At 44.3% G+C, this 18409-nt stretch overlaps 1 protein-coding gene across 1 annotated transcript in view; it reads right to left on the bottom strand.

The window, feature by feature from the left end:
* The window catches only part of DYNC1H1 (dynein cytoplasmic 1 heavy chain 1), a 378125-nt gene that overhangs the window by 78043 nt on the left and 281673 nt on the right, over positions 1-18409 (bottom strand). The window contains exons 56-61 of the mRNA XM_029597957.1: positions 16714-16841; positions 4873-5026; positions 4634-4780; positions 4225-4375; positions 3790-4043; positions 3196-3330 (exon numbers count right to left, since the gene is read on the bottom strand). Of these exons, the coding sequence (XP_029453817.1) occupies positions 3196-3330; positions 3790-4043; positions 4225-4375; positions 4634-4780; positions 4873-5026; positions 16714-16841 (969 nt within the window). The remainder of the gene's footprint in view (positions 1-3195; positions 3331-3789; positions 4044-4224; positions 4376-4633; positions 4781-4872; positions 5027-16713; positions 16842-18409) is intronic.

Below are 18409 nucleotides of genomic sequence, written 5' to 3'. Positions count from 1 at the left end.
ACATGGCAGGTCTGTGAGCTTCTCCTGCAACTCCAGCTGGAGATCAGAAGCTCAAAGCCAGGTCCATCCTAAGGGCACCAATTCCTGTGGCTGCTACCCTTGCCGCAGTCTCAAATCATAGGTGGCGCGCACCTCATGTTTGACACATTCAAGGCCCTGCTGTACGACTGCCAAAAAAGCGTCCTGCTGCTACCGGGGAAGGCACTGAGACAGGTCCTGGAACTGCTTCCAGACATTGAGAATACTGAGTCATGTATGGCTGATAAGAGGTGATTCAGGGCACCATGCTGATTGCCTGTAACACCTTCCTATCCAGCACATCTAGATCCCTGTGTTCTCATCCCGGAAGGGTGGAGGCATAGGTGTGAGAACGCTTGGCCTTTTTAAGGGTGGACTCCACTACAACCGACTGGTGTGGGAGCTGACGCTTCTCAAACCCCAAAGCGTGCTCGACCAAGTAAACCACATCAGCCTTCCTATTCACCAGAGGCACAGAGATGGGCTGCTCCCAAATCCGAAGGAGCAGCTCCTTAAAGATCACATGGACGGGGACAGCCACCACCTCCTTTGGAGCATCTACAAACTGGATAACCTCCAGCATTTTATGTCTGGCATCCTCTTCAGTTAGCAGTTGAAACAGAATGGTTTCTGCCATGGACCACATGAACCCAGCAAAGGTTAAGTCCTCAGGCAGGGACCGGTGCCCCGGAGGAGACGGGTCTGAGGAAAGGTCACCAGAGTCATCGGAAGAAGACTCTGAGGTATCATCCCCCCACCCCCTCAGGTCTTAAGGGGTGTCGTCATCACTGAGATCGCCCGGAGACACTAGTGGAGGGCCCCTTCCCAGGTCCCATGGCTTGGGTGCCGAGGGCCCCGAAGGACCCAGAACCAGACCAGGCAACGCGGGTTGCAGAACCAAGGACCTCGATAATGCCACGGTCTTTGAAGGGCCTGCCTCCTCGGAGGAACCTACAATGGGGATAGCACCGGGAGGAGGCAGTGGCAATGGTGGCTGCCGGGGCATCGATGGACCCCCGGGGCACTGGCAGCAGCTGCATGGGGAAAACACTAAGGAGGTCGAAGCGCTCCAGCAGAGGGCGCAGGCTCCAGCATCAGTGGGGCTGGCGGCTCGATGCCCTGCAGGTTTGGACAACCACCAGTTGCACCCTGTATTCCAACTCCTCTTGGAAACCCGCTGAAGATAGGATGGAGGAAGGAGAGGCGTAAACAGATTTCCCCCAGAGCCCCCGAGTTAGATCTGTGCCTGGCACCAGAATTGGTGAGGGTACGCCTGGGACTCCCAGGTTCGATGGAGGGCAGTGCTCCCTCACCACGGGGATCACTTCGGGGGCATCACAGCAGGTGCCAGTGCCGACCTGAGCTTGGCACCGTGTGAAGGCAGAGACTCGTGGCGATGCTTCCTGGACTTCCCACAGTGCTCGGCCCAGTCTTTCCCCTGCGCCAAGGAAAAAGGAGATCATCCAGAAGTCCTCGAGCAAGACGAGACCAACGAAGGTCAATCTTCGGCACTACTCTCCATTTGAGGGTCCCGGTGGAGGGGTGGAAATCGAAGGCTCAGTGTGCATCAGTTCCCCTCGGCCTTTCAGAGTTGATGCTCCCGATGCGGGAGTTGAGGGTTCAGATTTCTTTTACCCAAAGAGCTTCTCCATTTTATCCAGGCGGGCGTGCCAGTCCTTGGGGGGGGGGGGGGGGCATCTGATCACAAAAAAAAACTCCCCCAAATGTCATGAGATGCCTCCAGGCAAAGGATACACATCTTGTGCAGATCCATGAGGGACATGGTCCGAGGGCACTGACGAAAACCCGGCACTATAACAAGAAAATCCGGTGAGCGGTCGATGACCGATGGATCCCAAAGGAAACACCACCGGGAATCGAATGCAAATGAAGAAAACTTTTCGTGCCACCCAACTAAGCCGGGGGATGGAGAAGGACCCGGTGCAGGAAAGTCATAGAATTGACTGAGAAAAAAGCTTTCAAAAAAAAAAAAAAAAAACTAGAGCAGAAGCGCCATAAGTGCGAGGCGACCACTCCACGGAAAAAAGAGAGACTGAAGAGGGACTCTGTGTGGATGCGTGGTTAGTGGTATGCTGGGCATGCTCAGTGTGCCAGTCAAAGTTTCTAGAAATTATGACATAAGTTTTCCATCCAATGTCGTCACCCATGTGCGAGGACTATCCTCTTTTTACCTAGGAGAACACATCCTCATCCAGTTGTGTTTTGCACATTTAAGAAAAGATAAACTGCTAAATAACTAGCCTTTAAGCTATTTACAATAAAGGATTATATGTAGAAGGTATATTATAATAATTATCCTATCCCCTTCATAATCAGAAAAGGTTCTTGGGCTCTTGCCTGTTTTTATCATATTAGTTACTTAGGGGGTCAATTGTCAGAGTGTAGCTGTTTAACAGAATCAGGTGACTAGATCAACTCCTTTGAAAATTGATTTGGGATGAGCAGCTCAGTTTAGCTGTTCAAAAATAGGTGGTTTCGGGGGTGTTCAAATAATCATGGAGGACTTAACTGGCTAGCTCAGATTTTCAGTTTTAGTTTAGGTGTCTAAATTTGAGTACACAAACAACTGGCCTAAATGTAGCCTGCTATCATTGCACTACCAGAGCTGGTACTTCCCCTCCCACCCCAGCTGAAAATTTTCTTAAATTTAATTGGCTAGTTTGCTATTTTTTTTTTCCAAACTGGCCCCTGATTTCCTATTATCTAAAACATATGTAGACCAGTAAGAGGAATCTCAAGTTGCTCTCAGGAACCCTTGGCTTTGAACTCCTAAATGTTTCAGAATACTTATAAAAAGTACCATCAATCTCATAAGAAACGTCTCCTGATCACCACCACACCTATGTGCCAAAATACCTTTTTGTGGTGATTTCCATATCTAGCTTGAGCTATGAAGGTTCCCTGAAATAATTAGGGACACCAGTTATCCTATCCTTCACTGTTACAATAATAATGCTGCATCATTAACAGTAAACAGGAGTCCTCCAAACCAGTCGATCATTAAGCAAGCACTCTGGGGGCTCAATGTGCTGTGACTGACCACCACTGGCTTCCAAACTCACATTCAAGGTGGCTCCTAAAAACTGATCTGCTGATTCAAACACTATCCTAGTACTGAACAAGCATGCAGAATGTTGCTACAGTTCTGTACTACACCTGAAAGAGGTCCTTTGTAATCCTGGAGAGGCGCTGAGTATGATCTGTAACCCCTTTCAAGTTGGAGTTCTCATACAGGACTGTATGATAGATATCCAAGAAGAACTGGAGAGAATACTGGTACAAGAAATGTATCTAATACAAAATGTAAAGAATAAGCAATATAAGGACAACTCCTCTATGCATGGCAAAAATCAGGATACACAATTCCTACATCTATAATAATGCAATATAAAAAAGTAGGCTTAATGCAACTTACTTTACAACTCTATAGTTCTGAACACACACACTCACGATGTAATCCAACCTATTTGTACATTCAGACATCCTTATCCTTTTCTCATTCTGACAAAGGGATTGTAATTCTTGAAAGCTAGTCACAAATGTATTACATAACCAGATTTAAAAGAATGTTTATGTACAGTATGTGCATTACTATAGGTACCTTAGCCTATTAAAGTGCTGAAGTTTTTTAAAATCATTTTGATTTTAATTTCTGAATAATGCACAGCTTTATCTCATTAACTTACTTTTATGATATATTTACTCAATCACAATGCTATTAAAAGGTTTTTTTTTTCTTGACATTCTTGCCTGTTTCAAGGACTCCATTGTGAAGTAAATGCTGCTGCAGGCTGTAGAAAGTGGCAAATACTGCTGAGACACGCTTTCCACTTCCTGCATGACTATATCCGTTTCCTCCACTTTTCTGGTGACCTCAGCTGCCTCCTTCTTCAGGTTTTCCAAAGTGGTGATAATGGTGTCATCATCCAGAATGCGGCCCTTGACTTCATTAAGCGCCTGAAGCAGAGATTTCTCTAACTGTCGAAGGCGCAGTTGGAATTCACCTAAATAAAGCAAGGGGAAAAGTTTAAAATTTTAAAATTGCTGTGCATTTCCACTGAAATAACTGAATGTGCATTTTGCATGTCACCTGTATAGATTTAAACAAATTGTTTCCATGCTGAACAAAAGACACGCAGACGTCTAAAATACAGTTTTTAAACTTATCGGAATGTAACCACCTACCCTGGAGCTTCAGGAGGTCAGATCGCTTTTCATCTACATCTGGTCTTTCAGCCTTTAGGACCTCATTCAAACACTGGCTCTGTAAGCTACTGCGTGTCACTGTGAAGTTAACAAACGTGACACGAGAGCAGAGATCTGGTGGGAATTCAACCTGCCAAAAAACAAACAATAGGACATCACTTCTCACCACCATTAACAACTTATTACTCACCTCACCTTGCTAGCAGTATGATTTTTTTTTTTAGTACTATAAAACTCAAAATTTCCCTTAAGTAACAGCCTAATAGACTTTGTGAAATAGTTAAACTACTGACTTCCCTAGAAACAGATTTGCAGGTCATGGACTGCACACCAAATCTCTCAAGTGCTACTATCGCTACAGCTGACACCATCAATAAAATCCCTTTACCGTTGGATCTCTAGTGGATAGGAAGATGACGAATGAAGGTGACAAGTCGATATCTTGATCACCAAGAGTAATAAGCACTCTGCCTCCAGTTCTGCGAACTTCACGATTTAATACAGGATTCAAAATGGGATCGTAACTCTCCACATCCTAAAAAAAATAATTATATGTATTACTGTGTGTACATACATGCAAAATTTTATATATATATCCACCCCCACCCATATACCACTAATACTAACCTGAACAAGTAAGGGGTTACCAAATCGCAAAGCACTTTCCAAATTCTTTCTGAAAGCATCATCCAAGAAGCTAGTGCGAGTTATCTTGCGGTCTTTATATTCATTCATAATAAATTCTGTAGCTTGTCCAGAAGGATCAATAATCAGGGGATACCTAGAGAGAGTACATTAATTCTTTACAAAGTTTAAACTATTTCATTAGGTGCAACTAAATTATACATCTATAGTTAGAAAGCAGAGTTGCTTACCTTTTTAACAGGTGTTCACCAAGGACAGCAGGATCCTCATACATGGGTGACATCATCAGATGGAGCCCCAATATGGAAAACTTATGTCAAAGTTTCTAGAACTTTGACTAGGCACACTGAACATGCCCAGCATGCTCTATATCACACATCCGCATGGGGGCCTCTCCAGTCTTGTAATTCGAATTATGATTAAAATAAAAAATAGAAAACCAACTCCGCTGGGTGGCAGTTGGGTTTTGTGAGGACTAACCTTCTGCTGTCCTCGGAGAACACCTGTTACAGGTAAGCAACTCTGCTTTCTCTAAGGACAAAGGATGGTAGTCCTCACACATGGGTGAATCCTTAGCTACAAGCTGCTACTCCAAAACAAAAGGGGACCATCAGATACCCAACTAGGTGCCAATGGGTACACCACCACCGGTGCTGTTGGTAACAGAAGGGGAGACAGCCTGAACCCAAACAGGCCCTAGATGGGAGAGTTTGGGTTCTACACCTCAAACAGGTTCCGAATGACAGACTGGCTGAACTGTTGCGTTGGCCATCCCTATCCAGACAATAATGAGATATGAATGTGTGGAGAGAACTCCACATTGCAGCCTTGCAGATCTCTTCCATGGGAACTGCTCGCAAATGGGCCACTGATGCTGTCATAGCTCTGACAGAATGAGCCTTGACATGACCCCCAATATGCAGTTATGCCTAGGCATAACAGGAGATAAAATCTGCTAGCCAATTGGATAGTGTGTCTGGCACTGGCAACTCCCAACCTATTGCTATCAAAAGAAATAAAAAGTTGGATGGACTAAGGGCTTCTGTCTGATTCAGATATAAGGCTTAGGCTCACTTGTAGTACAAATTGTGTAGTGCTTGTTCGCCTTGGTGCAAATGGGGCCTGGAAAAGAATATTGGCAGGACAACTGACTGGTTAAGATGGAAATCCATCACCACCTTAGGCAGGAAGTTAGGGTGTGTATGCAAAACCACCCTGTCGTGATAAAACTTGGTATAAGGTAGATAAGTCACTAAGGCCTAGAACTCACTGACATTTCAGTGTGCAGGGATTGCCACTGAAAGTATGGCTTTCCAGGTCAGGTACTTCAGGTCACAGGCATGCAGTGGCTCAAAAGGAGCTTACACCAGCAGGAGGCTTCAAATAAAACAGGCCCCCGCATGAAGCCGTGAACTATAGGCTGTACAGAGATGAGTGTACCATCTACACCTTGGTGGTAAGTGCCAACTGCATTGAGATGAATTCTAACAAAGATTGTCTTTAAGCCAGGCTCTGATAGGTGTAGGAGGTAGTCAAGCAGTTTTTGTGTGGGGAAGGAGAACAGATGATCTAGGGTCTTCTGGTCACACAACATGGAAAACCACCTTCATTTCAGTCCAAAGGACTTTCTAGTGGAAGGCTTTCTAGAAGCCACCAGGCCAGAGACACATCCTCAAAGATCAAGCAGCCGCAGGATAAACCTCTCAACATCCAGGCTAAGTGTAACAAGGCCTGGAGGTTGGGATTCCACAGTCTGCTTTGATATTGCATGAAGAAATCTGGGGAAGTCTCCAGACTGATCAGTTTCCGGATGGACAACTCCTGTAGGAGTGGAAACCAGACCTGTCTCAGCCAATGAGGCTATAATCATAGTTTTCCTGTCCTCGCAAAGCTTCAAGAGAGTCTTCGCTACTAAGGGAATTGGAGGATATGCATTCAGAAGACCCTTGCCCCAATGACGGGCTGGGGCATCCGAGGATGTTTGCCGTCTGACCTGTACAGGGAGCAGAACAAAGGCACCTTCTTGTTGCAGGGAGACGCGAAACGATCTACATCCGGGCTCCAGCAAAGAAGGAATATTGGATTCGTTACCCCCTGTTCCAGGGACCATTTGTGGGGTTTGAAGGCTCGACTCAGCCTGTCTATCACGTTCTCTGTCCTGGCCAGGTACGTGGCCCTGAGCACCATCCCATGGGACAGGGCCCACGACCAGATGTGGACTGCTTCTTGACAGGTGGCATGATCCCCTGCCTTCCTGCTTGTTGACATACCACATAGCTACTTGGTTGTCTGTGTGGATCAAGATAACTTTGTTGGACAGTCAATCTCTGAAAGCCTGTAGCGCATACCTGATTGCCCAAAGCTCCAAGAAGTTGATTTGACAAGAGCATTCCTAGGCAGACCAGAGACCCTGAGTGCTGAGCCCATCTACATGAGCTCCCCACCCCAGGGTGGAAGTATCTGTCATAAGGACAAGTTGTGTAGGGGGGATTTCGAAACTAGATCCCCCATTCCAGATTTGAAACTACCCGCCATCAGGACAATGAGTCCCAGAGAGACGGGGTGACTCGGATGCAATCCTAGAGGCTCAGAGTGACCCGATACCACTGCGATCTCAGAGTCCATTGGGTTCTTAGCATGTGTAAACATGCTGAGAGTGACATGGATCGTTGTGGCCATATGGCCCAACCACCTCAACATGTGCTAGGCTGACACCTGCTGGCTCTGTTGGATCTCTGCCAAGATGGTCGTCAAGGTGATGGCCCTCTGGCAAGGCAGGAAAGCCTTGGCCTGAACTGTGTCTAGCAAAGCTCCTATGAAGTCCAATTGAACTGATGAGCTGAGATGTGACTTTGGGTAGTTGAGAATGAACCAGAGTGACTCCCAACACGTAAATGGACCTGGTGACACCTTCTTGAGACATGCTCTTTGACCAGCCAATTGTCCAGATACGGGAAAATATGCACTCCCAGCCTGCAGAAAATGGATGTGGCCATGACAGACGAAACAAAAGGAGTACAAACTGAAGTCGAAGGTGGTGGGGTGTCAATAGCTAGCAGGCACTGATGCACCACTACCATAGACAATAGACCGTGAAAGGAAACTTACCCGAATCACTGAAAACCCTGACTAGGGGATGCTACGTAAGAGCACCAAGAAGGACCCGGCAATAGACCAAGGAAAAACCACCAAGAAAAACCAAAAGGTTTTCCACAAGGCCAAAAACAGCCAAAGTGAGCTCACTCACACTGTGAGGATTACAGCTCCGTGGAAAGAGAGGGACTGGAGGGGGACCCTGCGTGGATGCATGGTATAGGCATGCTGAGCATATTCAATGTGCCCAGTCAAAGTTCTAGATTAACACCCTGCTTTGTGCACCAATTCTCATAATGCCTCTGTATCGCTCCATGGTGAGACCACACCTTGAATACTGTGTGCAATTCTGGTCGCTGCATCTCAAGAAAGATAGAGTTGCAATGGAGAAGGTACAAAGAAGTGACCAAAATGATAAAGGGAATGGAACTGCTCCCCTATAAGGAAAGACTAAAGAAGTTAGGGCTGTTCAGCTTAGAGAAGAGATGGCTGAGGGGGGATATGATAGAGATCTTTAAAATCATGAGAGGTCTAGAATGGGTAAATGTGAATTGGTTATTTACTTTTTCGGATAATAGAAGTACTAGGGGGCACTCCATGAAGTTAGTAAGCAGCACAAATAAAACTAAGTTGGAGAAAATTCTCTCTCACTCAATGCACAATTAAACTCTGGAATTTGATGCCAGAGGATGTGGTTAGTGCAGTTAGTGTAGCTGGGTTTAAAAAAAAATGTTTGGATAAGCTCTTGGAGAAGTCCATTACCTGCTATTAATCAAGTTAACTTAGAAAATAGCCACTACTATTACTAACATCAGTAGCGTAGGATATACTCTTGGGTACTTACCAGGTACTTGTAGCCTGGATTGGCCACTGTTGGAAACAGGTTGCTGGGCTTGATGGACTCAGTATGGCAATTTCTTATGTTCTTAGAAACTGTGACATAAGTTTTCCGCATTGGGGCTCCATAAGAAAATTGGTTCTTACCTGCTAATTTTCGTTCCTGAAGTACCACAGATCAGTCCAGACTGCTGGGTTTTGCCTCCCTTCCAGCAGACGGAGACAGAAAAGTTTTGCTGACACTGCCACATAACCTGGTATGCCACTTCCAGTCCCTCAGTATTGTCCTGTACCCAAACCAAGATACCACTGAACATACCTAAAAGTAACAATCCCATCCATCTAAATGAGCAGTAGGAAAAATAACCTTATAATGGAAAAAATCTAACTTTAACATGAGAAACCATACAAAACCTGTGCCATTCTTCAGCCTATTTACAATAGACTGAGCGGACTCTCCAATTCTCCCCACATCAACTGGGCGGGACTTGACTGATTTGTGGTACAAGAGAAACGAAAATTAGCAGGTATGAACCAATTTTCCTTTCCCTGTACATACCCAGATCAGTCCAGATTCTTGGGATGTACCCAAGCTTCCCTAAACAGGGTGGGACTGCGAAAGTCCCACTGAAAGCACACTTTCAAAGCCCATGTCTTCTGTAGCCTGGACATCCAAACAATAATATCTGGCAAAAGTATGCAATAACTTCCAAGTACCCACCCTACAAATCTCTTGTGGCAATACTTGTAGACATTTGGCCCAAGAGGCCACCTGTGATCGAGTAGGAGTGAGCCCTTAACCCCTCAGGGATAGGACAGTTGTAAGCTGAACCTTTCGGTTCTTTTAACCACCAGCTTATGGCGGACCTCAAAGCCTTTTGTCCCTTTTTTGCACCACTCCATAGCACAAAAAGATGATCTGACAGCCGGAAGCTATTAGTGACATTGAGATATCGCAACAAAACCCGCTTTACATCCAAGAGTCGTAACTCCCTCTCGTGAGCCACCGCTGCATCCAGGTTTGGAAAGGCCAGCAGTTCTACAGATCGATTCAAGTGAAATGACACCACCTTTGGAAGAAAGAAAGGAACTGTACACAAAGACTCCAGAATCCATAATCTTCAAAAAGGGATCCCTACATGACAGAGCCTGAAGTTCCAAAATCCTTCTAGCAAAACAAATTGCCAGCAGGAAAACCACCTTTAAGGTGAGATCCTTCATAGTTGCCCTCCTAGAGGATCGAACGGATCTGCACACATGCCCTTGACGACCACGCAAATGCTTCGCCCAACCCCCCCAGAGAAAGCACACATCATTATGTGCAGCTAAGGCTGCTCCCTGCACCTTGCCTTGAAGACAGCTCACATCAACTCGGAGGGAGTTAAAGGCCAAACCCTTCACCAACCTTTGTTGTAAGAAGGTCAAAATGTGTGCCATTGATGCTCGAGTAGGATTAACACCCTGCTCTGTCCACCAATTCTCAAAAACTCTCCAGACCCTCAAATAGGCTAAGGATGTTGAAGTCTTCCTAGCTTGCAGCAGAGTGGAAATTACATCCTCTGAATACCCTTTCCACCTTAAACGTTTCCTCTCAAAAGCCAAGCCGTGAGACAGAAGTGAGACGCCTGATCTGAAAATATGGGAGCTTGGTGTAAAAGCTTTGATACATAGGTGAGACATAACGGCCCGTCCACCACTACATTGACTAGATCTGCAAACCACGGCTGAGACCACTCCGGCACCACTAGAAATCACTTCTCCCGAGTGAATTTCTATTCTCCACAACACTTTGCCCATCAGCGGCCATGGCGGAAACATGTACAGAGCACTTTGCAGCCATGGCAGCACCAAGGCATCAACCCTTTCTGCTCCGTATTCCCTTCTGCGACTGAAGCTCAGTGCCTTGGCATTTAGCCGAATTGCCATCAAGTCCACGTGGGGTCTGCCCCATCTGCAACAGATAAGATGCAATGCTCACTCCGATAACTCCTACTCTCTGGGATCCAGTTGTCAACGACTAAGAAAATCTGCTTGCACATTGTCTATCTCGGCTATGTGAGTTGCCGCCAATAACGTCAGATGCTGCTCTGCCCAGCGAACTAACTCCTGGGCTCCCTGAGCCAGCACCTGACTCTTGGTACCACCCTGTTGGTTACTGTAAGCCACCACTGTTTTTTCCGACAAAATCCTTACTGGTCAATCGTGCAAGAGGTAGAAAGGCAAGCAACGCGAACCTCACCGCTCTCGTCTCTGATTGATTAGACCACAAAGTCTCCTGCGCAGACCGAGTGACATACAGCTCCCCAACCGGTGAGACTGGCAGCAGTTCTAACTACTATCCAATTTGAAACCTCCAAGTCTACTCTGTGACCTTCATGGTCCTAACCAAGTCACCATGGTTATCTTCATAAGAGGTAACAGTAGATGAAACTGCTCTTGCAATGCATTCCACCAAAAAAGCAACGCTGACTGCAGAAGCCTTGTGTGAGCAAATGCTCAAGGTACCAGCTCCAAAGTTGAAGCCATGGAACAGATGACCTGCAAGTAATCCCAGACCCTGGGCACTGCTCTCTGGCAAACTGTGAATTTGCTTCTGCAACTTGCAAATGCATTCCCTGGTGAGAGAAACATTCCCAATTTTGGTGTCGAAACATGCCCCCAGGAGCTCCATCTCCTGAGTCGGGGAAAGATGACTTTTGGATGGATTCACTACTCAACCCAGGGATCCCAACAGCTGTAACACCAATGCCACTGCCTGTCTGCAAAGTACCTCTGACTTCACTCAAATAAGCCAATTGTCCAGATATGGGTGAACTAGGATGCCCTCCTGAGAGCCGCTGCCACTATGACCATCACCTTAGTGAATGTCCATGGAGCAGTTGCCAACCCAAATGGAAGGGCACAAAATTGAAAGTGTATCCTGAGGATCATGAACTTCTGATGATCTGGACGGATCGCTAAGTGCAAGTACATCTCGGTCAAATCCAGAGAAGCTAAGAACTCTCTCCTTTATGCACCGCTGCAATAATTGACCACAGAGTCTCCATTCTAAAAGGCGGCGCTTTGAGAGCCACATTCACCTTTTTTAGGTCCAAGATTGGATGGAAGGTCCCCTCTTTTTTTTGGGACCACAAAATAAATGGAATACCTTCCCGGCTCCCGCTCCTCTGCAGGAACAGAAAAAATAGCTCCCAGCATCTGTAAGCAGGTGATGGTGTCCTATACCACCCACCTTTTTGCAAAAAAAGCGCAAGAGGAGACCATGAACAAGTCGTTTAGTTGTCAAGCAAATTCTAAAGTGTAACCTTCTCTTAACACACTTAAGACCCACCAGTCCGTTGTGATTGTGGCCCACTCCTAGTTTAAAAAAAGAGAGTTACCCGACCCCCCTATCACTAGCACAGAGCAGTGGACTGGTCTCGCTTCATTCGGTGGACTTTGCTCCACCAGCACCCTGGCCAGAACTATCTCTGTTCGGCTTTTAACCTAGAAAAGACTGGTTTCAGGACTGTCTCCCAATGCCTTGCCTCTGGGCTCCCCCTGAAGCCCTATTCTGCCGAAAATGTCTATTTACCCTAAAGTGAGAATGCGTAGGAAAGGATCCTTTTCCCCCTTTTGGCTTATCCTTATATTTATGCTTATATTTATTGCTATGTTAAATAGTTATACTTATATAAAATATTATATTTCTTTATTTATTACCAGTTAAAATTTTATTACTTTATTTAGCACTATGTTAAATTGTCAACCAGTTATACTGTTCCATATGTTATACGGTTCCATGTAAAGCTCCGCTCTTTGTTGAGCAGTTCTTCGTTGTATGTAAACCGGAGTGATTTGTAGTCCCTACAAGAACTTCGGTATATAAAAATTAAAAATAAATAAATAAATAAATCCTTCAGCAATCTGTGCCCTTTATTTTCACCTAGATGTTTCATGAGCTCTTCCAAGTCCTCCCCAAAAAGTAGTTTTCCTTTAAAAGGCAATGCTCCAACTGAGACTTGGACCAAACATTGGCCGACAAACTTCATAACTAAAGGAGTCCCCTGGCAGAGACCGCTGACCTAATAGTTCTGAAGGAAGTCCTGATCAGGTCATATAATGCATCCACTCCATAAGCCACCACCACCTCTAGCCACTTGGCCTGCTTTGCCTTGGAAGCAGACCACTTTTTCTTCCTGCAACTGCTATACTCAACGCAGACCAGTCCAAAGCATAAAACTGCTGCAAACCACAGCGCGTATGCCTAGGGGAGACACCCCAAATCTTTTTGAGATGGACCTCCAACTTCCTGTCCTGCATATCTTTCAACGCTGCAGAACTGACCACTGGAATTGTCTTCTTGGTGACTGCAGAAACTGAGGCATCCACTTTTGGAAGTTTTAACAGCTTAAGCTTGTCTTCTGGTAATGGATATAACTTATCCATAGCTCTGCCAGCCTATAAGCTGGTCTTCAGAGTACCCCACTCCCCGACTACTAACTTCCTGACTGACTTATGGAGGGGGAAAGCTTTTGCTGGACCTCAAGCCATCCATGACTGGATCCACTTCCTCCTGATCTGATTCTTCATGCGGAAGCTTAATCCCCAGCTCCTTAAGACCATAGGAGAAAGGAGCCACAGCTCTTCCTTCTGGAAAAGACAAACTACCTTAGGACCTTCCTCCTCAACAGCTGGGGCTTGTCCCAGCCCTTCCTCTGTATCCTGTCCATCAGGAGAAGGCTCCTCCATCCTCAGAATCCTCAGAGGCCTCGTCCGTCACACCTGAGTCGACCTACCAAGGACTTGCCCAATCCTTGTCACGGCATTAGTCTGCAAAACTCTGGATCTCTTCCTTGACCGAGATCCCATCAAGTCCAGAAACATGCCATCCCGTGGTTTTCCTGGAAAGCAGTACGGAAGATGGTATATAGAAGCCAGGAGGCAAATAAAATCGTACAGCAGTCTATGTTTTCAGAGATTATTTATTCAGGAGATGCAATGAACATACAAACATCAATTTTCAACTGCCTGACTCAGGCCAAGTTTTGCCTCTAGAAAGGGCTGTGTCAGGGGCTTGCGTATCCTTTAAAATCTGCAAGAAAGCTTCCTTGTTTTAGGACAGTGAATTCATTGGTTAAAAATTCTGCTATGGCTGTTAAATGTAGATTCTACAATGAAAGAAGCCATATTTGCTGGCTTAGAGGCAACGCTGCAGGAAAGAATTGCTATCGATTTGCCTGCCTCCAATGATTGCAAAGATACTTTGAATTAACTTGCTCTCCACATTAAAGCAAAACTCTTGTCCATGCTTAACACTGAACATCATTTAACAGCCATAGCAGAATTTTTAACCAAATGAGTTCACACTGTCTAAAACAAGGAAGCTTTCTCACAGATTTTAAAGGATACGCAAGCCCTTGACTCAGCCCTTTCTACAGGCGAAACTCGGTCTGAGTCAGGCAGTTGAAAATTGATGTTTGTATGTTCATTGCATCCCCTGAATAAATAATCTCCAAAAAGAAACGACTGGTCTGCAGTTTTCCTGGCCAGGTACGCTTTGTGCAGCAATAAAACAAAATCTGAAAGAAAAAACTGCAGAATCATCAGAATCCTCCCCAAGGAGGTCCTCATTCTCCCCCGACTGAGCCCCCCCCGAGCCCCCCAGCCTTCTACTTGGCTCTAATCAGCCAGTGACAGCCGAGGAGAGAGATCCCCCCCCACTGCTTCCAAAGCAGCTGCAAGAGAAGACAAAATGGCTGTCGTTCCTGCGCTAATCTGGTCGGGGTCCACTGCTACACCAGAATTACTTGTAAGCCTTCCAGGTTCTCGCTGCTTCCCCCAATGCTGCTGCCGACGTTCCCGAACTGCCTTCTCCCCCAGAGAGGCAGCGGGAACAGAAACCGGCCTGGGACAGCTGCGTGCGTGCCTCGCCACAGGCAGAGCATTTACTACAGCACGGCATGTCAGTAGCCTGCCTGATCGTGTGTACAAGCAGCTGCCCAGAGGACTTCAGTAGAAAAAAGATCACCGTGAGAGCTGTTGCTGCCGAGTCCCTGCAAAGCTGCCGCCCCAATCTACCCTGGGATGAAACTGACATGAAAAAGAAAACTTTTTATGTTGTAAAAACTTTAAGGTTTCCTCCCTCACAGAAGGGCAGTAGGCTCCACGAAGTCCTCCTGGGGGAGAGGAAACTGGTTCCATCGGCTGTCTACCCCCCAGCGGCGAAAGGACTGAGCTCTAAAAGGGTCCCCAAACCCCTCCTCGTCCACCTCAGACTGGGAGGTATGACCCCACCAGGACCTAACCTCCCAGGAGGAAATCTTCTTTAAATCTATTTTATTTTTTTTAAAACTAGTTTCCAGACTGCAGGTTTTGGACATCTACCATCTGCTGGAGACAGAGAAATACTAAGGAACTGCAGGTGGCACACTGGGTTATGTGGCAGTGTCAGCAAAACTTTGTCTCCATCTGTTGGAAGGGAGGCAAAACTCAGGAGTCTGGACTGATCGGGGTACCTACAGGGAACTGACTATATCACCCATGTGCGAGGACTACCATCCTGCTTGTCCTCTGAGAAAAGGTTGAAAGATATACTTCAGTGTAACTGACTGGACATTCCTGAAGCAGTTACAGTGTTACTGGCAGCTAGTATCTCTTTATATTCACAAATTTAAAAAAAATGTGCCCAGGAGAATAGTTGGGAGGAGAGGATTACATCACGTCTGGCCTGTCGAAGTGACATACACTTCTATGGTCCGCAGGTGGTGATATTCATTTAGATTCCAGAGAAATCACATTTGGTTATCAAGCACTTTTTTTATGGAACTCTTTAGCACTTGACATTCGTTCTATTTCTGATTTACTTAAAGTTTAGGAAAGCACTTAAGACTTTTTTTTAATAAGGTATTTAATAAAAAAATTTAAGCTACTTCTGCAGAGTGGATGATTATAATTTTGTGATGCTGTAACACTGCAAATTTGTTGAATTTCTCTTTGATGATTTAATGTTACTTTAATTTTGTGTGTTGCTGGAATTTTTCTCTTATGTTGGTTATTTTATGTTTGAAGTTTATGATTGTTTTAAATTTTGGCATTACCACTTGGGTAATGTGTTTTACAAGTAGTTTATAAAGTTTTAATAAATGAAATGAAATGAGATAGGACCTTAGGACCTATCTGCTGTGGCAAGAGCATTGCACTTGTGGACCCAGTCCGGGGGGAGGGGGGGGTGGGGGGTGGGGAAGAGACAATAATCCAAAGGTGTAGGGGAGGAGACTGATATCCCTTCAAGCTTGGCTATGTGGCCCTCAGGCTCAAACGTCTGCCAATCCCTGGGTTAGGTTAAATTACTTTCTTGGGTGGACAGCATAAACATACAATTAAGTAATTTTCTATATTATCTATGAATATAAAAGGCTGTAGTTTAACATTGAAAATGCTGCTGGGCACAGGGAAGACAGACAAGACTACAGAGAAAGTTATTAAAACTATTTTTTCCTTCTAATAGTGTATAATAGTATACTTTAGCACTCTACACCCACATGAAGCATTTCAATCTTTAACAATCAGACAAATACAGCTACATTTTTGGACAAATGTACTATATAGTAGTTTAAAGTACTGACATCGTTTAAAGACTTGTTGCAATGCTAAGTCAGCTTTCAATAAAAAGCTTTGAAAATTTTGGATTTGATTCAGTAAAATCAATGTGTACATAAGTTACTGTATTTTACCCTTTGGGCTTCCAGAGGTTCCTTCTTCGGATTTACCACATCTATGTACAATAGTTTTTTGTTCACTTGATAAAAGATACCACAATCTCTAAAATATTCAGTTCTTAGAGACCAAGATGGCATGCAGATTATTAAAATTTCAAGTACTCATAATATGTAACATCTAAATTAAAAATACCTATTAAATCGCTTCAGCATAATAGCATTTTCTGTACATAGATCATCTGCAGGCAAAGAATTTGCTTGCCAGCGAAGGCGCTCATCTGCATTGGAGAGATACTCAGTTCTTGCAATGTCAGTGCGGAACTGAAAAACAAAACAAAATTTCAAAATTACTGATTGTAGATTACAAATATAAGATGTGCCATGCTGAATCAGATTAATGGTCAATTGAGCCGAGCATCCTGTCTTTCTCAGTGGCCAGTCTGGGTCAAATGCAAGTACTCAGCAGATCCTACTGGAAAGATGTATTCCCTGTTGCTCATTCCTAAAAGTAAGTGATGGCAATCCAAGTCTACCTGGCTAATAATGGTTCATGGAGAAATTAGTTCTTATCTGATAATTTCCTTTCCTTGCATCCAGTTAGAGCAATTCAGATAAATGGGCTATGCCTCTCAACCAGCAGATAGACAGACTAACAGGTTTGCTGACATCACGACTCATAAGCTCCTGTGCTGATCTCAGCTTGACAGTATTTTATGTAACAGGCTAACAAACATTTTTAATACACTAAACTTTCTCTCACACACCAAGCAAAAGCCAGAGGCCTATAAGGGAGAAACAAAACAGATTAACCTGAATTCCTTGTTAAGGTTTATTGCCTTAACATTCAGTTCGTCAGCTTAACACAGTTATTCTGAAAATGAATCAGAATACACTTGGCAGAACCAGAGGGCGTCCTGGTCTGATCTAGTTGGACTCAAAGAAAGGAAGTTATCCAGTAAAAATTAATAATAGTGTATCAGAAAATGCAAGTTTGACAACAGGAGTGCCCCAGGGATCGTCATTATCAGCCACCTTGTTTAATATTTATTACCCCTGTGCCATTTGTTATCTGGCCTTGGTCTGATACATTTTATATATGCTGATATCCAAATTTTATTTCCAATTGACAGCAATTTAAAGGCAACCATTAAATTGGTCGAAATGTATTTAAAAATAGTTGGACAACTTTTAGCACAATTAAAATTAATTTTAAACTCTGATAAGACTTTTTATAGTTTTAGAAAGAAAAAAACATTGATATAGAACAAAATTCTATTCCCATTAACAGCATATCGAATATGCATACTGAGAATGTAACGAGAAATTTAGGTTTTTACATGGATTCAGAACTAAACTGCAAGGCACACATTTCGAAGAAAGTGAAGGAGGGTTTTTCAAAGCTGATGATGCTAAAACGTCTTAAACGTTTTTTATCCTAAGAAATGTTTGGATCAGAATTACAAACAATGCTGTTCACAGGAATTGATTATTGTAATTCTATGCTATTAAGACTCCCAAAAACAACTTTACATCCGTTACAAATTTTACAGAATACTGCGGCTCGTATTTTGACAAAACAAAAAGAAATGAGCATATTACTCCAGTACTAAAAAGTCTGCATTGGCTACCAGTGGAATAAAGAATAATTTATAAAACATTATGCATTATACATAAGATATTATATGGAGAAATAACAGATTTGGCTTAATACTATCATCAGATTACATATTCCACAGCGTGCATTGAGATCTACAAATAAGGGTTTGCTCACAATACCCACAGTAAGAACTGCCCATTTATGTGAAGTACGAGATCAATCTATTTCAATCGCAGGTCCCAAACATTGGAACAAATTACCACCTGAGCTGAGACTCAGTCCAATAAGAAAC

Source organism: Rhinatrema bivittatum, chromosome 4 (genome assembly GCF_901001135.1).
Source record: "Rhinatrema bivittatum chromosome 4, aRhiBiv1.1, whole genome shotgun sequence".
Lineage (NCBI taxonomy): Eukaryota > Metazoa > Chordata > Amphibia > Gymnophiona > Rhinatrematidae > Rhinatrema > Rhinatrema bivittatum.
Note: the sequence above shows the minus strand (reverse complement) of the source record. Positions and strands in the feature narration are given on the sequence as shown.